The 27,878-nt window shown below is 40.1% G+C and overlaps 6 protein-coding genes across 12 annotated transcripts; 4 read left to right on the top strand and 2 right to left on the bottom strand.

The window, feature by feature from the left end:
* The first annotated feature begins 15 nt into the window (after positions 1 to 15).
* On the top strand, positions 16 to 6,204 carry LOC108606447 (coactosin-like protein). Its single transcript, XM_017996561.2, has 3 exons — positions 16 to 165; positions 5,566 to 5,889; positions 5,954 to 6,204. The coding sequence occupies exons 1-3, from the start codon at positions 115 to 117 to the stop codon at positions 6,068 to 6,070; spliced, it is 492 nt and encodes a 163-aa protein (XP_017852050.1). The 5' UTR covers positions 16 to 114; the 3' UTR covers positions 6,071 to 6,204.
* A 112-nt stretch (positions 6,205 to 6,316) lies between these two features.
* LOC108606446 (CG18259) lies at positions 6,317 to 8,635 on the bottom strand. The gene is made up of 4 exons (XM_017996560.1): positions 8,460 to 8,635; positions 7,855 to 8,363; positions 7,033 to 7,786; positions 6,317 to 6,962 (listed from the first exon to the last, which is right to left on the bottom strand). The coding sequence occupies exons 1-4, from the start codon at positions 8,537 to 8,539 to the stop codon at positions 6,881 to 6,883; spliced, it is 1,425 nt and encodes a 474-aa protein (XP_017852049.1). The 5' UTR covers positions 8,540 to 8,635; the 3' UTR covers positions 6,317 to 6,880.
* A 472-nt stretch (positions 8,636 to 9,107) lies between these two features.
* On the top strand, positions 9,108 to 12,463 carry LOC108606444 (dentin sialophosphoprotein). Its single transcript, XM_017996558.2, has one exon. It carries the CDS (start codon positions 9,164 to 9,166, stop codon positions 12,386 to 12,388), a length of 3,225 nt encoding a protein of 1,074 aa, XP_017852047.1. The 5' UTR covers positions 9,108 to 9,163; the 3' UTR covers positions 12,389 to 12,463.
* A 198-nt stretch (positions 12,464 to 12,661) lies between these two features.
* Positions 12,662 to 15,064, top strand: LOC108606445 (glycosylphosphatidylinositol anchor attachment 1 protein). Its single transcript, XM_017996559.2, has 5 exons — positions 12,662 to 13,003; positions 13,064 to 13,414; positions 13,468 to 13,662; positions 13,725 to 14,803; positions 14,876 to 15,064. The coding sequence occupies exons 1-5, from the start codon at positions 12,826 to 12,828 to the stop codon at positions 15,002 to 15,004; spliced, it is 1,932 nt and encodes a 643-aa protein (XP_017852048.1). The 5' UTR covers positions 12,662 to 12,825; the 3' UTR covers positions 15,005 to 15,064.
* A 69-nt stretch (positions 15,065 to 15,133) lies between these two features.
* On the bottom strand, positions 15,134 to 15,823 carry LOC108605029. The gene has a single exon (XM_017994596.1). It carries the CDS (start codon positions 15,821 to 15,823, stop codon positions 15,134 to 15,136), a length of 690 nt encoding a protein of 229 aa, XP_017850085.1.
* A 646-nt stretch (positions 15,824 to 16,469) lies between these two features.
* Positions 16,470 to 27,842, top strand: LOC108606307 (AMP deaminase 2). 7 transcript variants are annotated; one of them, XM_017996303.2, is made up of 10 exons: positions 16,470 to 16,965; positions 21,986 to 22,133; positions 23,471 to 23,796; positions 24,385 to 24,420; positions 25,353 to 25,471; positions 25,529 to 25,623; positions 25,688 to 26,599; positions 26,664 to 26,958; positions 27,031 to 27,141; positions 27,207 to 27,840. In XM_017996303.2, exons 1-10 carry the CDS (start codon positions 16,848 to 16,850, stop codon positions 27,381 to 27,383), a joined length of 2,337 nt encoding a protein of 778 aa, XP_017851792.1. In that variant the 5' UTR covers positions 16,470 to 16,847; the 3' UTR covers positions 27,384 to 27,840. The 7 variants fall into 7 exon arrangements, with proteins under 7 accessions (XP_017851792.1, XP_017851794.1, XP_017851789.1 ...); XM_017996300.2 differs by lacking the exon at positions 16,470 to 16,965 and adding an exon at positions 20,414 to 20,774 and having other exon boundaries at positions 27,207 to 27,842; XM_017996302.2 differs by lacking the exon at positions 16,470 to 16,965 and adding an exon at positions 21,709 to 21,865 and having other exon boundaries at positions 27,207 to 27,842.
* The last annotated feature ends 36 nt before the right edge of the window (positions 27,843 to 27,878 follow it).

Raw genomic sequence — 27,878 nt, 5'->3', positions numbered from 1 at the left:
TGAACTCTCTCACAGCAAAGAGTTGTGCAGCAAGAGAAGAGCGCAGCAAAGGAAGCAGCAGGAGAACTCAAAACAAAGCAACAACACAGCATCCTAAACAACAACAACAGCAACATGTCAGACGGCATTGAAGTTGAACAAATCGTTGAGAGCAAGCCGCGAAGGGTGAGAGCTACTTTTACATATACAGACATACATTAAGAAAAAATATTAAATGCGGCAAAAGACACAACACAAGCAAAGCAAAAAGAACAAAAAATAAAATGTACAGAATTTGACTTTTGAAAGATGCGACGAGAGCGCCGCCGTCGCTGCCGTCGCCGCCGCCGCCGCCGCAATTGCAAAAAGGGTAAAGCGAGCAGAGAGCGAGAAAGAGCGAGAGTGTAGCCAGTTGTGAAGTTGGAGCCCAAAGCCCAGAGTCAAAATGTGTATATATGCATGCGTGTGTGTGTGTGTATGTGTGTGCAAGTGTTGGACTTTAAATAACTGTGACGCCAAAAAGAACCGGCCAGGGCTAAAGACAGGCACACAGGCTATAACACATGTAGAGACAGAAACTCACGAATGCCGGCATAAAGAAGTTTAAGAAACAAAGAACGCAAGAAACAAGTAAACTTACAATACATGCATACATATAGATGTATGCATGTGTGTGTGTGTGTGTGTGTATTTATGATGCGTGCATGTCTTTGCCTTTGCTGCGGGGGAGTTTGCAACAGCAGCAGCATTGCTATCTTTATATTAAGGCAAAGTAAAGCGCCTGCCGCTCTTACGCGCGCCGCTCTCTTCTGGTCCTCCCACTCTCTTGCTCTCGTTCTCGCTCTCTGTCTCTGTCAAGACCAATGACTTGGGCCAATGCTTGCATATCAAGTTCAAGTGCGCGAGGGCGTCTCAGCAGCACTTGTGCGCACAACACTTAACACGAAAACAAAAAAACAAAAAACAAAAAGTGTGTGCACACTTGTAGTAGTCACTGTGTGCTCTCTTATCAAGCATGCAGTGTATCGGGTAATTGCTGCTGCGGTTTTTGCTCAACTCAATGACAAAATATGTAGTAACTAGCTCAATTATATTAATTTTTTCATTGCTCAGCATTTGCTTAGCTTTAAATATGTATATATAGATTGATTTATGACTCAAATTTGCGCTTAAATCTAATCAGAATTTGCTTTGTTGTGTGTGAAATCTATTGTAACAGTAACAAACCATTTACGGTTATAGTTATAGCTCAATCGATAAAGAGCCGTGAAACAGAATGCGCGAATTATAGCAATGCTGCTATCAATGCCATTAAGCTCACATCTAATAAATTATATTAAATATCATGCACGACAGCGTCAACGCGTCGTATGCGCAATGCCGTATTATCAATGGCATAACTAACGGTTGCACTTGCCACAAATACAAATTGTAAATGATAGCATCGCAGTAGACAGACAGACAGACAGACAGACAAAACAAGCAAAAGTGTTTCTAGCTCTCGCGTGTTTCGTGTTTTTTTTGGTTTTCTTTGTTTTTTTTGTTATGCACTTCCTGATGCGCCAATTTTGTTAAAACACACATTTCCTTTTATATAGCTATGTACACGTTTTGTTTTCTTTTTTTATATGCTAAATGCAATTCATGCGCTGTCTTTTGTGAGTCACGCACACACACCAAACCCAACAACAACAACAGCAAAGCAGCTGCCAGCTGTATAATAAAAAAGAAACATACTCGATGAATTATTTAGCATGCAGTCAAATAAAAATAAAAAATACAACAGCAATATATACTAAAATAAAAATATGCAGCACACCTTACTGATTCATGCATATTTTGTACCCAGTTTGCAATTTGTATATATTACAAAAAAAAAAAAAACAACAACAACAACAGTAAGAGCAGCAAATAAGTAGGCAAACAAAAGCAAACTAAATAAATAATAATAACAAAAAAACATGAAAATAAATATATAACAGCTGTGCCGCCATCGGATCAACTGTGGATCGAGAGTTATTGGCAACGATTTTTAGCTGCATGTTGCCCCCAGCTCCAGCCACAAACAAGGTCAACAGCAATAAGTTCATTCACTCTGAATCCTTTACGCTTTGCACATTATTCATACTGCTTGTGCCTTAGTGTGTGTGTGTGTGTGTGTGTGTGTGTGTTGCATTCAAAATTAATAATTTTTATGAATTATATGTGGAAATAATAAAAATAAATAATTTATTAATGCGCTTGAAGTTGCAGTTGAAGTGAAGGTATATCTCAAACTCTTAAAATATTTATTGCTTATGCAGAAAGTAAAAGAAAATATTTTATATAAATAAATTTATTTATGAGTATACTAAATTTTTATTAAAATAAATATTTAATGATTGCTAAATATAAATGGATAAATAAATAAATATACTTAGAAATAGTACTGATAAATTAAATTATGCGTTCTATTGTTTATAAAGTAATAGATCTATATGCTTTTTACATCTATTGCTTTATTAAATAAATCATTTTAGTCACTTTGGTTTGCTGGCAGCTTTGACTAATGGCTTGACTATGTTTAGTGTCTAAAGATCTTGGATAGCATAAAAAACTTCCGTATTGTGCTAATTTTTTTTTTTTTTTTTTGGATGCACACAAAACAATTTGTGACTCACAATTGACTTAAATATCTGCGGCATTCAGCTTGCCCCAGGCCTGCCACACACACACACACACACACACACACATTTGGCTGCCTCAAATATATAAATACACAAGCATATACATATATGTTTCTTTTTTATGCTTATCTGAAATGCAGTATTCAACATTTAACGATTGCAGCATTTAAAATTAAATACTAATACATATGTATAAGCATATATATACATATATATATATATATACGTAATTTTGCTTGCGTTAGCAATTTGCAAGTTTTGCGCTCCATTTTCATAAATTCCTTACATTTTGTTTTGTTGCTGCTGCTGCTGCTGTCATTGCTGATAGCGTGTTATTAATATCTATTAATACCTATAAAACATAACTAGTATATACTATATATTATATATATCTGCGTATTTATCACTGCGTGCCTATTTAGCTGAGTCAACCCAAAAAAAAAAGTAACAGAACAATTAAGCCGCTGAAAATGAAAAGACAACGAAGCTTTAAATACGCTGCCAAATTAATTATAAAGAAAAAAGCGTAAAGGCTTAGCTAACTATATATGTTATGTGGTATCAGTATAAGACTAATATAAATTATATATACACTATATAATACAAATGCAGCTCTGACAATTTGCTATAAAAATTGATAAGGCACAAACTATTTCTGCAATTTTTTCTTACTTGTTATTAAACAGTTTAGAATTTTCTCTAATTTTTCCAAGCATTGAGTTCAAAAACTTTGCGCTCTTAACATTTAAGTTGAAACAGAACAAATACGTTTATTATATTTGCTTGTAATACTTTTGTTGATACACATGTATGGATAAGAAATTCTCAATAAATTCATTAGTGCGCCTCATATGATTTTTTTATTTTTGTTAAACAATAGAACAGAAAACTTCTTCACATGATCAGTTGACGAAAGTCATTTGGATCAGCTGAATTCGCTGCTGCTGCTGCTGCTTGCTATAATTGGATTTAAGATAAGATATAACAAAATAAAGTGCAGATAGCAACCAAGTTAACAAGCGCATTTAGACCAAGGTGCTACACTAGACAACACAATACAGCAATTGGCTTTATCAGCAACTTTTGATTTCGCTGAAACAAAGTTGATTAATGTGTGCAGCATTAATCATTAAAGCATACACTATATATTTATTAATAACTAAACAAATAAAAGGCGTGTTTGTATATCAATTTTGACGGCTCGTGTGTGTGTTGTTTTGTTATCAGCAGAGATAAAAGTACATAAAATAAAATAAAGATTAACACTAAAGTTGCTGTTCCAGGCCCAGACCCAGGCCAGGCCAGGCCCATTTATATTTCACAGATACTTTAAAGTCAAGCCAAGATGCCGTTCACTTTATTAGCCAGTTAGCGTTGTTTTGGCTTTTGTATATTTAAATGTATTTGGTATATCTCTCGCTTTTAGCGCATACAAATTATGACAACGGTACATATATATCTATATATCGAAACTGTGTGCCAGTTCTTTGTTTGTTTATAGTGTTTTATTTTTTTTGTTATTCTATTCGATTTAATTAATTCAGGTCAATTCTCAGTTCAACTACAGTTGCTCGTGAAAGTCGTCGCTTAAATAATCTATTTTTTCTCTTTCTAATTTTTCTTATTATTTTTCGTTCATCTATTAAATTGCTCCCGACTCGACGCTTTTGCTCTTTATCTGCTTTAAATCGCTTTGCGCTTTTCTAATTGATTTTTCCCACATGAGAAACAACAAACAACCAAAAGAACAACAATCAGTTCGGTCAATGAACGCATTATGATCGAGCAGCAGCCAAACGGCTTAGTGTGTGTGTGTGTGTGTGTGTATCTCTGTGTGTGTGTGTGTGAGCTCAGCTTGTGGGGCCCATGGTGACATTTTTAGCTTTGTTTTGATATCGCTCCATTCCAATTTTGATAGCAACCTTCAGAGCAAACCGAAATGTGTGTGTGGGGGAAAAGCAAAGAATATTACAGAGTATAAGCAAAAGCTGTATAAATTTTCTTTTGAGCTTGGCTGATTGAAAATTGTGTCGCTTTAATTGTTTTAAATGATGCGCAACAATAAATATTCATAAATCTTGTTAAAAGTCAGCGGATCAGCGATCTATAAATTGAGCTCAAGCTGCTAAATGGCTGCAGCCTGAAGCATCAAATTTACTTGGAATTTATTTCAGATTTAATTCGAACAAAAGCAGCTAAAAATATAATAATTCTAAACAAAATGTATAAGCTCGCAACAGTTTTTAAAATTTGTATTTTAATTAATTTAAATAAAAACTAAAGAGTATATATAAAAAATTTATAAGCTTACAGAATTTGCAAATTTTATTTAGAAAGCAGCTAAAAATACAATAATTACCTAATGGGTAAATATAAAAAATTTATATAAGCTAACTGCAATAAATTAAGTAATTATTTGTATTTTTGTGTATTACTTTATAAGGCTGTGGCATGATAAGAATTAATGCCAGACCAGGCCGCTATATAATGTCATTATCTAAAATGCAACTATGAGATCACTGAAGCCTTGTAAAATAATATTCTCGCTATATTTGAAATGAATCAACAAAATGAAATAACAGGGAAATTCGTTATATATTTTTAATCAAAACTTATACAACAGATTTCAAGCAATTTGTTGCACTTGGCGTGATTGATTTATAAACAAAACAAAAAGTTATTAATGCTATAACATTGGCACTTGGCACGGAAACAAAAGCGAAAGTATCCGATGGCTTGTAAGCACTTGGCGCTGCCTCAGTGAGCAGACGAGCCACATAAATTAAGCGTAGTATTAATCCCGACACGCATACAAAGTGGAAGTGGGTGGTAGTTGGGTGGGGGGGAGTGGGCAATGTGCTGTTTCCGTTGTTTGCACTGATTACAACTGACAGTACTTTGTATGTTTAAATCTTTTTAGATGCCCATGGCTACGTCACTGGATAAGGATGCCATACGCGAGGCGTATGAGGATGTGCGCAGCGATCTCACAGATACGGAGTGGTCGGTGTTCAAGTTTGATGGCGCGCAAATCGTTGTGCATGCCCGTGGCCAATGCTTCGATGAGTTCCGTCAGCAGTTTGGGGATTCGGAGCGCGCCTTTGGCTACATACGCATACAGATGGGCGATGAGATGTCCAAGCGCAAGAAGTTCATATTTCTGACGTGGATTGGCCAAGAGGTTGGCGTCATACAGCGTGCCAAAATGTCCACGGACAAGGCGATCATCAAGGATGTGCTCAATGTAAGTTAATTAAGCAAGCGAGAGCTCAAATAATTTACACTCTACTCATTGCTCTCTACTCTAGAACTTTGCCGTTGAGCTGCAAGCGGGCGTGGAGGCCGAACTGGACATTGAGCTCTTCCGCGAGGCTCTCAATCGCGCCGGCGGAGCCAACTATGGCACTGGCATTCGCGACAACTGAGCGCATGTTCCAATTGCTGCTTAACACTATTATTTTTATAAACAATTTTTTTTTGTGCACCTTCTCTTCAATTGCTGACCTTAAACCTGCTACTACAATCCTTCTCTTTTTTTACTTAATTATTATGAATTAATTTTATGCGATTTTAAAATACTTACTGTACATTTTATGTAATATGTAATAAACATTAAACAAACAGAATGAACAACAAGATCAAGATTTATATTAAACTGACAATGATGAGAGGGAGACATACAATGCAAGCTCCGATATCATCAAAATAGCTTTTCAGCCTAATAGACACACATTTGATTAAATATCGAATAATTTCGAACACTTATGATTTTTGATTAAACTGTATGTGTTATATGGTTAATGCTATAACTTTTCCAATATATAGTATGCGCATAGGTCTTGTTATTTTTAATTGCGTGTAAGATATAAACTCAAATGGAGAAGTGAAAGGGTGAAAATTGTCAAAGAACTTGGAATAGTAGTGAGCAAGAGCGAGCAGCTTTAAGAACAAAGCCTACGGAAATAATATAAAACAAAAGAGAAAAACATATAAAAAGTTATTTCTACTGTTATTTGTTTACTGATCGGGACGATCACACGACAAGCCGCATACAAAATACACATTGTAGTTGGATAGTAGTAATTAACTTAAAACTAGTTGCGACACATGATTGGATGTTGACCAGTATATAGTTGAGTCTCTTTTGTTTGAATTTGTGTCTGTGTGTGTGTTTGTGTGTGATGCGCTATTAGTTATAGATACTTTTTGCTGTTGCATTTGTTATCTAAGCAATCTTAGCGATCGCGAAATAGCACCGAATGCAGCGCATCAATGTCCACCTCGACGCCAGATGAGTTTGTAGTCACAGTGCGTGCGCTAAAAGAGAATAGAAAACAAAGTTATAGAGACGAGACAGCAGTGCGGCCTAATTGGCTGGCCTACTCACCTAACAGAGTGTGTGGAGCGATTGGATGAATGCGGATTAACCAGCACACAGTGCATCGGCTGGCCATCGAATTCGCGCTGATGATAGGCATCCACAGCCATTTCGGCATGCTCCAGAGATTTGTAAATGACCTCGGCTGTGCCAGGACGCACCACATGGGCATCATACATGGGCCCAATGTCATTGAATAGCTCGCGTATGTCCGATGTGGTTACATTTCCACACAAATTGCTCACCAACAATCGATAGCCGGGCTTATTGTTTGAGCTGCTTAGTGGCAGCGGTATGCCCATTGGTAGCGGAGGACTGCGACGCTGGCGCATGGACAACGAGCTTAGGCCTGGCACAGTCTTGGACAAATCGCTGCTGCCATTCTCATTGGCATAGATTCCATGCGAGACGCGTCGATCTGGTTCGCTGCCAAACAGACGTGCACGCAGCGACTCTGGCAAATTGGAGGATGCCACCATGTTGCGCTGTCGGCGCTCAAACATCGGCTCACCATTATCAACGCGCGACTCATATGGCGGCGGCGGCGGTGGCATTGGCGGCAGCGTGGGGCGTGATACACGATTGCGTGCAGCCTCGTATATGGCAAATGGATCATTGTCAACGCTTTGGCTTTGAATTTCCACACTTTCTACATCCATGTCATAGTCAATATAGTTGCGTCCCATGCGTTGTTGCCGCCCACCGCCTACTGACTGTAGCGAATTGCTGTAGCTGTTCAAGTGCAGCGTGCGCGCTATTTCCTCTGCAGCCAAAATGTGATATGCAAGCGTGAGTAAAGCATTCAATTGTCCAGGGGTCTAATGTACTTACCATCCTCCAGCTGCTGCATATTATCGTGGTCCACATAGCCGCGTGGCACGAATGGCTTGGCGCCGGCATTCAGACGACTTGGCGTATATGCTCCTCCTCCAGCGCTGCCGCCAGGTTTGTATCCACGTGAAGCCGGCTCATCATTGGGATCCCACAGTGTTTGCACAACACCCCCTCCAGGCCGATTTCCCATAGTGATGATGCGCTGGCCAAAGCGACCTTTATGTACTCCTCCACGGCCACGACCGCCGCCACTAATGCCTAGACGTGACTCCGACATTGCGCTTCTTTGAGGTTTCATGGGCCTGGACATGTTGGGCTGACGCACAAGCACCTCGTGGCGTGCATCTTTGTCGTTTTCACGTAAGCTAAAGTTATGATTGAGAATTTCGCGTGCATCAAAAATCTTAGCGCGCGTCTTCTCTATTATTTTGTTGCGGGCATCGAAGGTGCGGTATGGTTGAGGCGGCTTGGTTATAGTCTTGCGTGTCTTCAAATTAGCATTATAGCTAAGAGTTGAATAAAGGGTTAAAAAAAATATTACAAACGTTTGCAGAAAATTAACGCCATTTTTCTTTTGGACTTGTGTGTGCAGTTTTTCTTACATCTTTTTGTCATTATTCTTGTGTGGATTCTTATGACGCTTGCGCTCAATTATTTCGTCAAGGCTCAGATCTACATCCATGTCTTCAAAATAGCTTGTTACTCTCTCTTAATAGTTTACTTAATTATAATTTATTTCAAAGCCATACAAAACTTAACGCGTTATACTCTAGTTGCAAATCGCTTTATTCTAGTAATGTAAAAAACATCGATGCATCGACCATCGATATTACTTTTTGCGATAGTTTTTTGTTCAACTGAATGCTAATAAAAGTGCTGACACTTCAGCCTGTTTTTGGCTAGATCTAGTATACTGTGTAAAAATGGCTGTGTGCCTTTAGCCAAAAATATATTGATTTGTATCTAGCTTATTCTGGGAATGTGTGGGAAAATTCACAAGAAGAAACCATAAAAGCTTATGAAATGATGGCAGTGTCAACTTTTTATTACTACTGCTGTTGCCTATTGTGAATTTACCTCTTTGCATAGATTGAAGCAGTACGACAGCACTGCAAGCTATTGCTGGCTCTCTCTTTTCATGTGCCCTATTGGCCATGCAACGTTGCTAACTAAAAGTTATCGACACGCCGCCAATGGATAACACACAACCATCCCTATTGTGTTTTTTTTTTTGTTAGTTTGGCGTTGCATTAAAAGTTTGTTTATTTCGCGAAACCATTAAACTAAAGTAAATCACGTTTATAAAATGTCTGACACGGAGTTGGATGCAGTCGAAGAGCAGCATTCCTCGTCATCAGAAGGAAGCAGTCCTGAGAGCGACAACGACGTAATTGACGAAAATGAAAATGCGCCGCGCACGCCGGCAGCCGATGACGAACGTTCATCGCCTGAGGAGGAAGGCAGTAGCCCAGAGAGTATATCTCCAAATAGTAGTATATCCCCAGAAACTAATATATCTCCAGAAAATACTGGCACAAATGAGGGAGAGCAGTCCATGGAAATAACTGAGACCCCAGAGCAAATGGAAAGGACGCTAGCAGCCGAACCGAGCACCGTTGAGGTCACACTAGCACCTAATCTCAGTCCAATTTCGGATGATACGGAGGAAGAGGATAGCAGCACCAGCAGTTCTGGCAGCAGCAAGCGCAGCGGCACATCATCATCCGGCTCCGACCCCAACGATGAGCACTCACCGGAAACAGTGCTTTGCATGAGTGACATTATTGGCAGTAGCAGTGATATTAAAGTCGATGATTCTAGCAGTGCTAATGACGACACAGTCACACAGGATTTTCCCATCCAAGCACAACAAAATGATATGGATATAGATCCGCATCCGCATCTGCATCAGCATCCGCATCTGCATGAAGATGTGGGTGCGGATGTAGAGTTGGATGTGGGTGCGGACGTAGAGTTGGACGTGGGTGCGGATGTAGAGCTGGATGTGGGTGCGGATGTAGAGTTGGATGTGGGTGCGGATGTAGAGTTGGATGTCGCTCCGGAACCTGATGTGAATGCAGATGCAGATGAGGAAGTAGGTGAGGATTCAGGTGAAGATTCAGGTGCAGATTCAGGTGAAGATTCAGGTGCAGATTCAGATGGAGAGTCAGATGGAGATTCAGAAGGAGGTTCAGATGGTGATTCAGATGGAGGCTCAGATGCAGAATCAGATGGAGGTTCTGATGCAGAGTCAGATGTGGAAGCGGACACCGAACACGTGGCCGAAATGCCCGCCTCGCCAGAGGTTGCGACAAATGAGGTCAAAGAGGAAGCCGTGCAGCTGCCTGCAAAACGTACTAGCTACGAATCACCGCGCAGCATTGACGATGATGGCGAAGATGAAGCTGAGCAGCTGCCAGCAAAACGCACTTGCTACGAATCGCCACGCAGCGTGGACGAATCGCTGCGCAGCTTTGACGAGTCGCCACGCAGCAGTGTCGAGACGCCGCCACCGGTAAACAAACAGATAAGCTACCGGGAAATGAGAGCTGAGCTCCTTGAGGAGCAACAGCGAAAGCATAATGAGATGCAGATGCAATATGAAATTGAGCAGCAAGAATACGAAGAACGAATGAGACGAAAGAAACTCGAACAACGACAACAACAAAAGCAAAAAACTACAATTAATGAGTTGAACGAGGAAGTTGAGAGCATCTCGGGTGGCAGCGATGAATCCAACAGCGGTAGCGACAGCAGTGGAAGTGGCAGCGACAGCGGCAGTGGTAGTGGCAGCGACAGTGGCAGCGGAAGCGACAGCGACAGTGATGATAACGAGAGCGTTATAGGCTACGACAGCTCATCGCATGACACTATGACGGCCACAGAGAATGAAGATGATGGGAAAGAGGGGACAGCTGTGAAAGGGGAGATAGTTGTAAAAGAAGAGACAGATGAGAACCTTGCAATGGCGCTTGTCAGATATGTGCCACCTGACGACAACGATAGCGATAGCAGCAGCGATGAAAGCACAGATTATAAGGATGTAAGTAAAGATCCAGAGAAAATCTACTATGTACGCAGATCCGATGGCACCGTGCATGTCGGCCAAGTGTTGCAGTCACGCAACACCGATTATGATTGCATCTCACCCAATGAATTCTATGTGCACTATGTGGGTCTCAATCGCCGCCTGGATGAGTGGGTTGCTCGCCATCGTATTTCAACAAATGCCGAAGATTTGGGTGGCGTTAACATAAACCTTGATGACTTTCCGCTTAGCGAGGAGGCCAGCACAAGTTCCCAGGCTAAGAAGATGGCGTTTGCAGCCGCCGCCGCCGCTGCCAATGTTGCTGCTGCTGCTAAAGCATCTACGGCGGTCGTCCCACATCGCCGACGCAGGCGACTGCCAAGGGACTACTATTTGTCAGCCAATGAGAACAATGGCTATGATTATAGCGATCGCAAGATGACACGCTATCAAAAGCGACGCTATGATGCCATTAATCATGTGCAGAGGTGCCATACAGATCTGACAGCCTCGCAGGCGGCACTGGAGAAGGAGCATGAGCTGATAACCAAAATCAAATACATTGATAAGCTGCAATTTGGAGCTTTTGAGATCGACACCTGGTACTTCAGTCCATATCCCGGTGAATATGGCAAGACGCGTACATTATATGTCTGCGAGTTTTGTCTAAAGTACATGCGTGTTGAGGACACCTATAATCTGCATCTTGCCAACTGTAAGCGACGACATCCGCCTGGGAAAGAGATTTATCGCAAGGGCACGCTTTCCATTTATGAGGTAAATGGAATGGAGGAGCAGCTCTACTGTCAGCTGCTGTGTCTTATGGCCAAACTGTTTTTGGATCACAAGGCGCTCTATTTTGATATGGACCCCTTCTTCTTCTATGTCCTCTGCGAGATTGACCGCCAGGGGAGCCATATTGTGGGCTATTTTTCCAAGGAGAAGAAATCACTGGAGAACAATAATGTGGCATGCATTCTGGTGTTGCCGCCATATCAGCGCAAAGGCTATGGCAAGCTATTGATTGCCTTTAGCTACGAGCTGTCACGCAAAGAGGGCATTATTGGCAGTCCAGAGAATCCTCTCTCAGATCTGGGTCGCCTCAGCTATCGCAGCTATTGGGCCTATACGCTGCTGGCCCTGATGAAGCGACGCTGCAATGCTGAGACCACCACTATCAAGGAGCTGAGTGAGGCCAGCGGCATTACCCAGGAGGACATCATCTATACGCTGCAGTCTATGAAAATGATCAAATACTGGAAGGGTCAGCATGTTATTTGTGTCACTGCAAAGACCATTAATGATCATCTAAGGCTGCCGCAGTTTAGACGGCCCAAGCTAACTATAGATTCTAATTTTCTGGTCTGGAAGCCACATAATGCTCAATCTGTGCATGCCATCTGTTCTCCTCAGTACAGGCAGACACCACCACAAACGCCGCTACCAATCCTACCAGCACCACCAGAAGCGCTTATTAAGACAAATGCTATTGATGAGTTTTAGATTCCATTATGTTCGTGGAAAGGTATAAATAGACAACAATTTTTTTTTTTTTTCCTAATATAATAATATGATGAGTAAGAGAAATAAATTAAAGTTGGCTTTGTTATTAAACAGCAATATAGTTTTCGTTTTTTAACAATGAACATAGTAAATGTGTGAATGACCTCCCAAAATTAGAGTTCATTTTATTAATGAGGGCGTCAATTGAAGGGTCAATTTAATTATATTTGGGTCTGACCATAATTTTAATCAACTTACAATGTGCCGCTTAACTTCAATTTAAAAAGAAACACGACAAAGGTATCGATAGTACCCGATAACTGAAGTTGTGCTTATCGACTTGTCGCCTTTAACGTGTGCAGCCCTAGTTTGAACCGGCTGAATTTCGTTTGTTGCTTGTCTTGTTTTATGGCAACTATATAGTTATAGTTCGAAAAATGGGTCTATTATCTGATCCGTCGCTGTCGTCGAATAACAAGCTTGTGGATAATCTCGCCAAGCATGTGCGTAAGGTATGCTACGCATTCTATACAGCGGGCGTGGTCTGGTTTCTCTGCCTGGCGCTTCCCGAGTTCAATCACGGCACCTACTTATCAGAGAATGCACTATCGCCAGGTAAGTGGATATTGTGTGAAAATATACGTGCATACATCATGTCAAGTTGTGCATATATAGGTCTGGTATATCCTGAAATACGCATAGATGCCAATCGATTGGCGGTGCAGCTGTTGGAGGAACTGCAACGCGAGCGCAAGGATCATCAGGCCACTACACCGCATGCTTGGATTGCAGCTAAATTTAATGAGTTTGGCCTTGAGACACATGTGCATAATTTTACGTTGCGTTATCCCTTTGGCAATGGCAAAGAGTTCCATGGCAAGAATGTCTATGGCATATTACGTGCACCACGCATTGGCTCCACTGAGGGCATTGTGTTTTCTGCACCCTATCGTGCACCCAACTCAGTGGATGTCGACATAACGCCCAGCGTGCCGCTCTTGCTGGCCTTTGCTGATTTTGCCAGACGTAAGTTAACATAATACTTTACTCTGAAGCTTAATTACAGTCTTGCTTTTTAGGCAAAAACTATTGGGCCAAGGACTTGATATTTTTAGTCACCGAGCAAGAGCAGCTGGGCATGCAGGCCTGGTTAGAGGCCTATCATGATGGCGACAACGTTGCGGATCATTCTTTCTTAAATCCAGGCAACTTGCCTGCACGCGCTGGCTCGTTGCAGGCTGCTTTGAATATTGAAGTGCAGGACTTTGAAATTGGTTTGTTGTTAATTTGCAATTATTATTTAATTGTGCTGTGCTCATGTTATGTTATTATGTAGATTACATTGATGTCAAGATTGAGGGCTTGAATGGCAAGCTGCCCAATCTGGATATGTTCAATTTGGTGCAGCGCATTATGGCACGCGAGGGCGTCAGCTCGGGCTATAAGCAAACGCCGCGTAAGAAGCGCCGCAGCAATCTGTCCAACTTTGAGCAGAACCTACGCCAAATGTTAACCATGCTGGCCTCACAGTCAACTGGCGTGCCTAATGGCAATCATGGACTCTTTCATCGTTATCGCATTGATGCTTTGACCATAGCGGCTGCCAAACGTGTCACTAATACCAATGTCAAGACCAGTCCCGGCTCAGCGGCTATACCACTGCTACAAGCTATTGAAGGCATTGCACGCAGTCTAAACAATCTGCTGGAGCGCTTTCATCAGAGTTTCTTTTTCTATGTGATTGTGCATAACGATCGTTATATATCCATAGGCGATTATATGCCAGCGCTGGTGGCGCTTGTCGCCTGCAGCTTCATCAAGGCCTACCTAATATGGTCCACTATTGACGTAAGCCCAGACGCTAAGACTGAGCCCGAGTCAGAGAATGGCAAACTGTCGCTGCCATATGGTCCCGTATTGATTTATCTAACTGCTGCTCTGTTTACGGGCTATTTGGGCAATGTGCTGCCACTAAAGCAATTCTTTCTGGACATGCCACTAAGCGCAGCACCACTAACCACCTCCATACTGGTCGCACTCACCTTGATTGGCTTTGTTATGCCTTTCATCGTTGTGCTGCCACCTGGCGGTCTCGAGCTGCTGCACGTGGGCCTGCTACTCATCTATGGCTGCGCTCTAATTGTTGTGGGTCTGCTCAACTTTTCGCTGGGCTTCTTTATAGCTGTGATCTCCATGCCAGCTGTGATTGCTTTGAACACAGACGCCAAAAGCAAATTCAGTCTCAACAAGCTGACGCGTCTCTGGACGCTGCTGCTCAACCCGCTGGTGATAATTTATGGTATTGTGCTAATCATGAGTTTCTATCAGTTTCCAGAGCTCACTTGGCAGCAGTTGCTGCTTCGCGCCGGCACCGCTGCTATGGACGCCACCACCTATGCGCTTATTGATTCAGTGGTAAACTACCAAGCAAGCTGAGATGCAATTTGACTACATCCTACTATATTTATAAATTGTTCGTATTTGCAGATCTATGGCAATTGGCTTTATTTCGCTGTCAGCACTGTATTCCTGCCGCTGTGGATCATCTGTTGGACACTGGCGCTATCCAGGCGTCGTCACTTGGTCACACTGCAACCAAAGCTTAAGACAAACTAATCGTATTTAAAAAATTAATAGCTGTTTATAACTAATACATTTTAGCCCAATTGGCAACGAGATAATATAATCTGTTAGTTTATTTTTTTTATTTATTGATGTGAAAGACAACCAAATCTGACAAATAAACTAATGGTTCTCTTTGTCAGTAGAACTGTCCGGCTCAGAGTTGGTGCTCTCACTCCAGCTGCCCATGTCGAGCAGCTCATTGGGCAGCTGGCTTAATGGTCCCAGATCTGCCTGCTTGTGCGCACGCTGATTGGAGCGCTCGAGTACAGAGTAACAGCGCTGCATCATCTCTTGCATCTCTGAGCTGGAGCATTCAGCGCATATGGCTTCGAATATAGAATCAAATGAGCGCGTGGTGGTCTCCAGCTCAATTTCTTGCACCAGTGCCAGATCGCGTTGATGCTGTGAGCAGTAGAGCACCTCCTGGTTCAGGCGTGTGGCATCCACTAGCATTTTGTCAAGCAGCTCATCCACCTCCATATACTCATCTCTTAGCTCAGTTATTAGACATTGATCGCGTGGCGATGGCGGCGGTGGTGTTGGTTCAGTTTCTTGCTTTCGTGCTTTCCTAAACGTGGTAAGCGTATTGCGTTGATTGGAGTTGGAGCCACTGGACGCCTTCGATTTTTTGGAGCTTGCAGCTGCATCGTTTGTTTCAACGCCCACTCCGCGAGCAGCCGCTTGCTGAAGCCTTCCCATATGAGCTGGTATGCTGGTCACGCTGCTCAGCTGGAGGCGTCTGGCATGCTCTACCAGGCTAGCCAATGCCGACTCGGCGCCTATCTTCACCTGGTACTGATTATCGCTCATATTTTGTTATTAAACTCAGAAATTGTTGTTAGATACCGCTCGATAATTAACTAAAGCTAAAGAAACGCGTACAATTTTGCTTATATTTACTTTTTGTATTTTTATTTTTTTTTTTTTATTAGAATTCAACTATTTATATTTTCTATAACGTGTGGATTGTAAGTTAACCCTTTTAGAAATGTAAAGTTTTCGAAAAAGGTTGCTTCAATGACAACAACAACAACTGAGACTATGATAAAGCTAAGCCTCAGAGATTCATAAAAATTCAGCATACATTTTTTGAAGATTCAAATATCCAACTGTTAACAGTTTGTTAGAAGCATGTGTGTAATATAGCAATTAGCTTGTGACATGTTGCAAAAAAGCTAAATTCCATTTACATACCGAATTTAGTTGTGACCTAACCATCTCAAATATTTTTAACGCTCATAAGTATTACCAATATCAGCAAAGTACAAAGCTAAGCAGCGCGAATTGCTTGAATTCTCAGCTGTCATGTCGTTAATTTAAAAATATCAGCTGTGCGCCAAAAAGTTGCATTTGCCGTTAGTTGGTATGATGCGAGCAACACACTGTCATCCACGCGGCAATTGAAACCGGAAAAAATGAAATAAAACACAAAGTTCTTTGGCTGAAGCAACGTATTTTACATTGCAGCTCAAAGTGTTTATTTGATTGCGCATATTACACGGCAGTATTATTGTTGAATTTTGTTTTGTTTTTTATACATTGTTGTGTGTGAAGCTATAAGTGCAATACAATTATTTACATTCACAAAGAGTGTGCAATTAAGCGAATTGCAATAATACTAGTGTGTAAGGAGAGAGGAGGTGGAAATTGGAACACTTTGAGGTGACGACACCAGCACCAAGTTCAAGGCACAAAAAACGCACAAACCAAAAGAAAAACAAAAAAAAAAAAGCTCAACGCAGTGAACAAACAAAACAGACAAAGCCGGCGCGTGGGTGTATGTGTGTGTTGGTGCCTGTGAGTGTGTGTTTACAAGTTCAAAAGTAGGAGCAGCATGCAAAGCTACGAGGATGCATTGAGTGCAAAGGGCTATCAGAGCTTTGGCTTTGACACGGATGTCGAAATGGACATGGACATGAGCAGTATGAGAACCATAGAGAAGCGTAAAACGTGTAAGTGCAAATAATGGACAATTACTATGTACATACGTTTATGGATATGTGTGCGTGTGTGTGAGTGTGTGAATGCTTGAAAGAAAGTCAGACTAAAAACCGGACAAAGCGGCTGGCGTTTTTCTTTTTTTTAATGAGGGGGTGTGTACATACATTTACCTCAAGCCCATGCCGCATCCCCTAGCCTAGTGTGTAGCTTCGTTTACTAGAAAAGCTGTTTCAGTGCAGCACTTTCCAAATTAAAGCTATTTTTAAGCAAACATTTCCAACAATTGCGAAATGTTATATTTGCTGCCATTTGGGTTGGGCATACAACATCTCGGACAGGCACGTATTATATGTCAAAAGAAGTCGAGAGTATGTGGTAGAAGAAGCAACAGACAAAACCATTTAGTTAATTGGTTGTCAATGAGCACACAAACACAGCTGACTAAGAAAATGCAGTCGACTGTGTGTGTGTGTGTGTGTGTGTGAGTCAACATTTGCTTGCAGGTAGTTAAAGTAAATTACAAAGCTGCTGATATTTAGTAACACGTTAAGTCATTATAATCTTATCTGTAGGGCATAAATCCTTTAAAAAACAAAATTTAACTCTACAGTAGCAGATTAGATACTGTTGATTATGCGTTCTAAATTTAAATTGAACCAAAGCCTAAGTAAACAACTTTAACAAGCACAAATTGCTGGCTTTTATTTTTAATGAGCTGATTTTGAATCTTTTTTCAGCACGTCAAATCAAAAAGCAATAGCAACATTACGTGGCCTTTAAACTCCCTAGCTCCCATTCATGTTCTCATTTACTTTGTTGCCTTCTTTTGCACTCCATGTGCATGTGTGTGTGCGTGTTCATGTGTGTGTGTTATCTGCCCCTTTGAATTTGTAGCAGCTTATCATTAGCTCTTTGACGGCTTTAGAAATAAAGCAAGCACTATATGAATTAACTAGCTTTTGCAGACAGCATTGTTAACTATAGTACTTGATAATCATAGCAATCAATTCTATAAGTATAATGCAAATAGTCGCCGAAGCCACAACTTTGAACAACAAGCTGTTTATTTAGCCGTCAATTTTACTTTTTGATATAAATAGGCACTACGCAGTATAAAATTGAAACATTTGTGTTGTATGCTTTGTATAATTTTATTTTATGTGTAATACATACATATATGAATTTACTTTTCTTTTTGAGATCTTGTCCACCTGCTGCAATTCATTTTACTACATATTTGTCTATTATTTACACACGCATTTCATCATAATTGTGCTGTCCACTACAATTAAGTGATATGGCAAATAAATAAATAAACCGATGAGTAATTGCTGCCGGAATATTTCAAATCGGTCACTTGGTAAAGGTCAGGGATTCAATTGCCCGTAATAATAAAAACATTAGCTACAACAATAAATAAATAAATAATGAAAAAAGTTCTCACAATAATTATACGTATGCTCTTTTGTTTTCGTATTTAAAGCTGATTAGTGCTTAAGCTTAAGCAGAGTCGCGCTCGCTCTCTTTCACTTTTACTACTCTTTGATGATGACGCTCACGTTTGTGCTAATCTCCGCGCTCTTTTGTATGTGTGTGTGTGTGTGTGCTCTTTGTAAATATTTAACGGCAGTTAGTCACGCTCAAATCAATTGTTTAGTGCTCGCTGCTTAGCTCTAAATTGCGATATACCCTAGAATTTGCATAGGAAAGTTTTGCTTACTCGTTTTTTTTATTGTTAATTGTTTATTAATTTCAAAATTATTTTTACTGTATTGCCAGTAAGTAAATAAATGAATAGTATTAGTTGCAACTTTAATTAAAATTATGCAGAGTAGTTAAGTCAGTGTTGAGTTAAGTTCAGTTAAAGTTGCTAATATTTGTAAGAGTAATAAGCAGCGCTGTCTGCTGTCAAATGCTCCAAATTAATTTTCAGTTGACAAATATCAGTGCCTAGGCAAACACCAAGTAGCAAAAGCTGCTATATATAGTAATAGCTTAAACAAATATTATGCAATGCAATGCAAAAAAATGAAAGCAATAGTTGACATTTTAATAAATATCAATTGAGGTGCGGTCAATAAATTTAATAAGAGCAACAACAACATGTGCGGCGCCAACAAATTGCTTAGCCAAAAATAAAACAGAACAACAATAATAGCAAGCAGATAATATATATTATACATATGTTTGCATGTATGTGCATAAGAATAAAAATATATATGTACAATGTATATATCAATATTAATGCTCAACAACAAAACAAGGCAAATGAACTGCCAATGACTTGCAAAAGTTGAACTGCGAATATGTTTTTGACTTATAGAGTCATCATATATTACACACACATACATACATGCATTGTATCTCTGTATGCAGCTGCGCTGCTCGTTAACAGCTCAATGCTAATTTATATAGACCCGACAAATGTTCGTCTCTGGCTTTTAACAATGACTTTTTATTTAGTTAACGCTATTAGCATTGATTTGGTTACTAAATACTCAAAAGCTCTATCAAGCACTAGAATTTATTGCTAAGTAGATATTTCTTTTAGCAATTTTAAGAATTTAAAGCACAAAGCACTTGAAATATAAATATCATTAAATTTATTAAATCATATAGCAATATTTTGATTTTCATTCAAAGAACGTTTTTTAGTTCTATAAATATTAAAATCAATTCAATCAATAAATATTATTAATAAATAATAGCAAAAAGAATACTTTGATCAGTATTAACGAATTTCTAAGCCTGTAGATTAATTCTCAAAAATGTTGCAACTATTAAAAATTGTTAAAACTGCTGACTACAATAATTTACAATTAATAGCTCACTTTCAAAATTATTTTTAAAGAATTTCCACTACATATACCCGACTTTAGCTTTTTGCGCACGATCAGCATTTTGACTGGACAACATATGTTCATATACATATATATATATATGTATACTATATGCATGTTTATTTTTTTGTTGATCTAATTTATATATATGTAACTTGTGTGCGTCTATGAGTGAGGAAAATAGAAAAGCTTTGCCTTCTAAATGGGATCACTGAGTATTTGTGAGAAACGAAAAAAGCTCTGTGAGTTTATTTTATCACTCTCGCCAGCCAAAACAAAACAAACTTGAGTTGCTCAACTTCAGACGGTGTATAAACTTTGGATGAAAACATATTGCCGGTGCCAAAAAAAGAAAAAAGAAAAAAAAACGAACAACAACAATAAAACGCATTCCCAACAAGCAAGACGAACAACATTAATCGAATTGCGTTGCAATTAGTATCAAAAATCGTTTCAAACTGCGAACAAAAATAAATATATTGTCAAGTTACTACGACTTAAAATATATATATACTATATATAGATATATATGTGCTTGTGTGTGTGTGTGAGAGAAGTAACAATAGTAAATAGCTGGCTAAATTGAATATTTTATAAATTTTACGCAGTGTTTCATTCAAATGTTTATTGTTTAATGTTGCAAAAATTTATGTAAAATTACACACACACACAACACACACACACACACACAAACAGTCGAGTACCCAATAGCCGAGTTATTATAGCTGCTGTGATTAGCAATCGAGATCAGCTGATTACCGTGATGGCATCTCGTGGTATCATTGGCAACGCCGACAATGTGGAACGACGTGCAACGGAAGATTCCTATGATGACGGTCCCCTAACCACTGTCAAACGACACTCGAAGGCATCCAGCACAGTCAGTGAGACGCCTCCTCTTTTGCACAGACCCATGCCAACCAAAACAGCAACAAAAGCAACCAACAAGCCACCCATTAGGCAAGGCGAATTCTGTGACTGTAAGTGAATCCGCATCCCAATGATGCAGACACAACGAGACTCACACGCATCTCACACACTTTGCTTCCTCTGACGTCTTCTCCGCGGAACAGTTTATGTTAGCCGGATAAACGCTTAACGTCTTTTTTTCTATCGCTATTGCTGTTTATCAGCGGGATACTTGTCTCTGTGTCTGTTTGAGTTGGCGTCATGCAGCGTTTCAAACAACTTTTGATGCCCAACACTCTTTATCTTGTTCCTCGGTCTGACACCGGCAGTCATAACTACTCAAAGAGAGTGAGAAAGTTGAGAGCGAGTGAGGAACATACATATGTAAATTGAATTCAAGCAAAGATTGCAATCTATAATCTTTGATATTGCCTTTCGCTCCATAGTTTATAATTTAGTTCTAACATATTGTCAATTGTTTTTGTTGACAATTTCAAATTGATTTCGCACACGAACGGAATAAATGGTGATTTGAACTGCTTTTGGCGGAATTTTATCCGTAATGTGGCTAGAAAATCGCAAAAAAAAAGAAAGTCCCATTTACTTTTGTTTCCATTTTTGTTTACGTGTTAAGCACAGAGTATTGCAACTTCGTGTTGACTATCGATGCAGTTCCAGTTATAGGTTCGGGGCCTTATCTCTGATCGCCTGTCATTTTAATGTCTTGTCTCTCACTCTCTTTTGGGCATAGTCGAACGTCATTTATTTATAACTTCTGTTTCATGTTTTGCTGTTTTCATTTTGTTTTGAATATTGAGTGTTGGACTACTCGTCGACTCGACGCGCGCGCGCTTAAAGTGGCCGACGGACGTATCAGTTACGTCTAGCAAGCAATCTCGGCTTTCAGTTTATGTATCGCCGGTGCTAGGTTCAGTTTACTTTACTGGAGAGCGCGCTGCAGTTAAAAGTTGAGACCACATATAGAAAGAAAGCACAAGCAGCACTGCTGTCACTGCAGTTATGAATTTCAATCGAATGGACAGCGCGCATCGCCTGCGCGTAGACACGAAGCTCTTTGGCGATAATGTTATGGAGCAAATGAATAGCAATTCGATTCATTCCATGTACAATGTAGACAAGTTGCCTTCGCTTGAACCGATAAGTAGGTTAAGCCAGCCAGCCAGCCACAAGTTATAGTTGCAATAGACTAGAACTATTTACTATAGTTTTTAATTTTTTAATGTTATGTTAATGATGTCGATTGTTGTTTTTTCCATTACAGGTGATACGACAACGGATGCCTCAGACGCTGATAAGCCCGATGCTGATACTGAGCTGACCAATGAGATTTCGGCGCCCTATGAAGTGCCGCAGTTTCCCATTGAACAGATTGAAAAGAAATTGCAAATACAGCGACAACTAAATGAAAAGTAAGTACGGTACGGGACGGTACGGTATTGTTTATAAATTAATTAGCGAACAGTGAGCAGAGCGCATATTTCATAGCGTTTGTATAGCGCTCTAATGAACGACAATTGTGTTGTCCAGACTACGGTAGAGACAAAAGCAAAAGTGGGAACTCATATACACACTCGACATGCTGCTAATCCAAACAACTACGACAAGGACAGGGCCAACCCTACCGAGGTGAGAATGACAGAGAGGCAGGTGGGCGTGGCATGGAGGTATGTGTCTAGACAACACCGCTGCTTTAGCCAGTGGGCCAAAGCGTCAACGACGACGACGACGACGCTGGACACGTTTTGATTTTGAATGGAACTGCATTAGGCAAACGGTGACAGAGACAGCGACGACGACGACGACGGCTACGTTGGCAACGGTGACGGTTGACGGCTTTGTCCAGCAGTGCATTGGTTGTTGAAGCTTATGGCATAATGCTAAAAGCACCACCATCGCCATTTCCATTTCCATTTCGGGCAGCAGCAGCGCCACAAAACGTGGCATTTCGCGCTTGCCACGCTTTTGAGTATTTCGGATGCCGTCACCTTTTAGTACAATTTGAGCATCCATATAAAGCTGTCGATACGCATTACGACAGCAAAAGCAAACGTTGTTGCATTACACGTACCTTTTACCTTTTAACTTGTGTCCGCCCGCGTGCCCGTGCCCGTGCCCGTGCCCGTCAAGCCGTTGCCCGGTTAAAGCGTTGCTAACGTATTTTGCATTTGCGTGTGCGTCTTTAAGCAAATTGTTGTCCAACGACCTACGCCTGACATTGAGTACTTGCAATCAAGCCAGGCCGACTTCACTCCCTCTCCTTTACACTTCCACTTCCACTCTCTTGTTGTTATTCGTGCCACACGCCAAGCGGTAGACAAACTTAGTTTTAACTTTTGTCGCCTTCTCAGCTGTGTGGGCACTTGAAGTTGCAAGTGAAGTTTGTTTTGTGTTCGGGGGGTTTGAAAGGCGCATCGCGTGCCCTTTTGGCAAATTAGAACGCACTATCAGTATCAGTATCAGTCGAAGGCGGAGCGAGCGCTTTCATAAATCAATTGGTCAATTGTCGAATTAGTGTATCGACTGTAAATCGATCTGTGGCGTAGAGCAGACCAAACGACGCCGCATTCGTTCGCCAGGTCTCTGGTGCAACATGTCATTCCTCGACGATGGCTATAGCTTCTGTCGTGCCTACGAATATCAGCCCATTATAGAACAATTTGTTAAGTATGCTGCACACCTAACAAATATTCAATTTGTATGAAATATGCATAACAAAACTTTCTTTGCTTTCTCTTCCATTTCACAGGCAATCAACGAATACACGCGCGCAAGGCTTGGCCAGTCCTTTGATGCGCAGCAGCTCAGACTTTGATGCCTTGGCCTCGAGCGAAGAAGCACCCAAAACCGATGCCGACATCAATTTTCAACGTGTCTCCGTCTCGGGCGAGGACACCAGCGGTGTGCCGCTGGAGGATCTGGAGCGTGCCTCCACGCTGCTCATTGAGGCACTGCGCTTGCGCGCTCACTACATGGCCATGTCGGATCAATCATTTCCAACCACAACATCACGCTTTCTCAAGACTGTGCGTCTCAAGGATCGCTTTGATCGCCTGCCAGCCAAATCGGTTTCCGGTAAGCCTGCCATAGTAATAACTAACAGCTCTGCCTGCCCTTGTACAGTCAAACTGAATGTATGTAGCTTAAGTTCTTGACAGTGTTGTGTTGCACCAAAACAAAAATATTACAGTTCTTGCTTTGTTATCGATAATATCGATATTTTAGTACTATGCGCTGTATGCGCTTACAGAACTACAGAACTGCAGTTCTCTTTTATATCTATTCTCCGTATATATATTTATATATGATTTTTACATACAGAGCTCCTATGTATGTTTCTCTTTTTTATATCTTGCTCGCTATTTGCGGCCGTGTCCACACTCAATAAATATTTATTAGCTCCTGCCTCATGTCTTATTCTACTCTATTTTGTATGGTTTGCATTTACATATGTACCTTATTTATAAGTAGTCTATACGTATGTATATTTGTATAAAATTCCCAAGTCGCCAACAAACAAATGCGAAGCTCAGCTCTTCTTCCTGCTCTATTTATTGTTTATTTTCGTTGTTTTTATTGCTTTATAAATATATTTTTCTTGCATATAGAATACCATATATACATAAATATTGTTTTATACTTTATTTTTTAATATTTTTATAGACATAATTCGCAAAATGAGTGTGACGAGCTTAACAGGTAATTCGAGCGCCGCTGCAAAACGCTTCGAATCAAAAAATCGTTATGTTCCTTTGTTTGCGCTCTCTCACTCTGTCACTGTCTCTCTCTTTCTATCTATCTCTGTTACATATTTATAATCAATGCAAAATGCGAAATGTTTTTTGTTATATTTGGTTCAATAGCATTAAATTGCATTGTTTTGTTTTCTGTATGATTGTTTTTACCGCTAATAACCGTTTATAACCGCTGCAATAAACCGTAAACAATTTCCGTTATGTTTAAAAGCTCACAAGTGTTGATGTGTGTGAGTGTCGTAGCATTCAAGTTTGTACATTAAGCATTGCACGTAATTTTGTGTGTTTATCACAACTAACAATATAATTTACCGTTGCTTGTTGTTCTCTCTGCGCTTTCCACTTTCCCGCTTTCTCGCTTTCCACTCTTGTTTCCTGCTGTTGTAGAAAATATTTACGTTATTAAGTCTGCATAATCCTTACTGAAAAGGACATGCACTTTGTATAGATTTTTAGCATAATTCTCACAAATTCAACTCAAATTCTAGCACTTGTTTGTACAACACCATTACCGTTAGTGTATAAACGAAATGCCTTTCAAAAATAAGTTATATACATAGTCACCAACAACTCTGCAAAACGAGCAAATCAGACAAATATAGATGTACATGCATAATAGACGCATTTGATAAGAAGAACCAGCATTTTTAAATATTAATTAACTTGAAATCAGAACAAGTTTGTATACAATCAACTAACTGGTTCTTAATTGCAAGTGTCTGTTATGTACATACATATATACATACTTATATATTAATGTACTGTTTATTTATGTACATTTTTTTTATATATAAAATGCACGTAACGCACGTTCACTAAAAATGCAAATGTGTTATCAACACACAATAATTCGAAACATTACTTTCAACTATGCAGAGCAGCATCCGAAGACGCCGCATCCAAAAATGGATAATGTCTGGGATGTGGAATATGTGCCAGATGAAACCTACGTCATAAAGCCAGTAAATGGCGTCTTTCATGTATTTGTAGATAAGGTATGTACTTGAAATTGAGATTACAGTGCGATTTATAAAAATTCTATGCTATAACAGGATTGCAAAGAGGATTTGAATTTTCCCTATCCGGATATGAATGAATTTGTTAATGACATGCAGGTCATGTGTAATATGATAGCCGATGGACCACTGTAAGTAATGTTGAGTTAAAATTTAAGTAGTCTTCCCCATTCATATTGCATTCCTTTTGATTAGTAAATCGTTTTGCTATCGGCGTCTATGCTATTTGTCATCCAAGTACCAAATGCATGTGCTGCTCAATGAGCTACGCGAGCTGGCCGCCCAGAAGGCTGTGCCCCATCGGGACTTCTACAATACCAGAAAGGTGGATACTCATATACACGCGGCCTCGTGCATGAATCAGAAGCATTTGCTGCGTTTCATTAAAAAGACACTGAAGAATAACGCTGATGAGGTGGTCACCTTTACAAATGGACAGCCCATGACATTGGCACAGGTCTTTCAATCAATGAACTTGACTACCTACGATCTGACCGTTGATATGCTGGACGTGCATGCTGATCGCAATACGTTCCATCGTTTTGATAAATTCAATTCCAAATACAATCCCATTGGCGAATCCAGGCTGCGTGAGGTTTTTCTCAAAACCGATAATTATTTGAATGGCAAATACTTTGCACAAATCATCAAGGAAGTGGCCTTCGATCTGGAAGAGTCAAAGTATCAAAACGCTGAGCTGCGTCTTTCCATTTATGGCAAATCTCCAGATGAATGGAATAAGCTGGCCAAATGGGCCATTGATAATGATGTCTATAGCACAAATATACGTTGGCTAATACAGATACCTCGATTGTTCGACATCTTTAGATCCAACAAAATGATGACATCATTCCAGGAGATTCTCAATAATATTTTCTTGCCGCTTTTCGAAGCAACCAATAAGCCCAGCGAGAATCCAAACTTGAATCGTTTCTTACAATATGTGATTGGCTTTGATTCTGTGGATGATGAGTCCAAGCCAGAGAATCCACTGTTTGATAGCGATGTGCTGAGACCCGAGGAATGGACCATCGAGGATAATCCGCCATATGCCTACTATATCTATTATATGTATGCCAATATGACTGTGTTGAACAAGTTTAGAGAGTGAGTAGACGAGGCCAACACACACAAGATGTTTGTATTAATAATCTTTATTTAATTTAATTAGGAAACGCGGCATGAACACTTTTGTGCTGCGCCCACATTGTGGCGAGGCTGGACCCGTACAGCATTTGGTGTGTGGCTTTCTCATGGCCGAAAACATTTCCCATGGCTTGCTGCTGCGCAAGGTGCCAGTGCTGCAGTATCTTTATTATCTGACACAGATCGGCATAGCAATGTCACCGCTTTCGAATAATTCGCTGTTTCTTAATTATCATCGCAATCCCTTGCCCGAATATTTAGCGCGTGGTTTGATTATCTCTTTGTCTACCGATGACCCGCTGCAATTTCATTTCACCAAGGTAAGCTACGAGATGAGTTTCCGCTTCGGCGTATGATAAAATTATAATATGGTTTATTTTCTATAATCACAGGAACCTCTTATGGAGGAATACAGCATTGCAGCGCAGGTGTGGAAGCTCAGCTCATGCGACATGTGCGAGCTGGCGCGCAATAGCGTCACTATGAGTGGTTTTCCACATCATGTGAGTAACTTTGCGAACACTAATTGAAAACTCTTACAAGCGCTGCTTTCCACTTTCTATTTTAGATTAAACAACAGTGGCTGGGTATGCATTACTTTGAGGATGGCATTATGGGCAACGATATAACTCGCACCAATGTGCCCGAAATTCGCGTGGCCTACCGATATGAGACTCTGTTAGATGAACTCACTAATATATTCAAAGTGAATCAGACTTGCCATGTTGTGAATGATTCCAAATAAATTAAAAGAGTTTCCAATTGCAACTTTAACCAATAATAATATGCATATACACACAGTACACTACATATAGTGATTGCTTTTTATGCATAAACGCATATGGCTATATATATTCTGTATGCTAAAGTTTCCTGTTCTTAACTAACCATTTAAAAAACAGCAAACCCATCAAAGCTCTATTTACATTTGGTGTATGTTGTACTTATACGTGTGTTTGTGTGTGTGTGTGTGTTTTTACAAACTTATATACAGGGCGCATTGGCTGGCAACAGCTGTAACTGCAATACTCTAAAGCAAGCGCATTAATTATTCTAAAAAAAAATTAAATTCTTAAAAATATATTCCTCAATCTGACTTGTAGTTAGTCTATTTTTTTATGAGCCTTGCTGGTGTTGCAAGTTGCAGCTATTTTGCAATCGAACTAGCAAAAAATTATATTAAAACTTTTTAAATCCATATATGAATTATAAACCTCTAATAAAATCTATTATAACCTAC

Source organism: Drosophila busckii, chromosome X (genome assembly GCF_011750605.1).
Source record: "Drosophila busckii strain San Diego stock center, stock number 13000-0081.31 chromosome X, ASM1175060v1, whole genome shotgun sequence".
In the NCBI taxonomy this organism is placed as follows: domain Eukaryota; kingdom Metazoa; phylum Arthropoda; class Insecta; order Diptera; family Drosophilidae; genus Drosophila; species Drosophila busckii.
The sequence above is the reverse complement of the archived record's forward strand: the minus strand, read 5'-3'. Positions and strand labels throughout refer to the sequence as shown.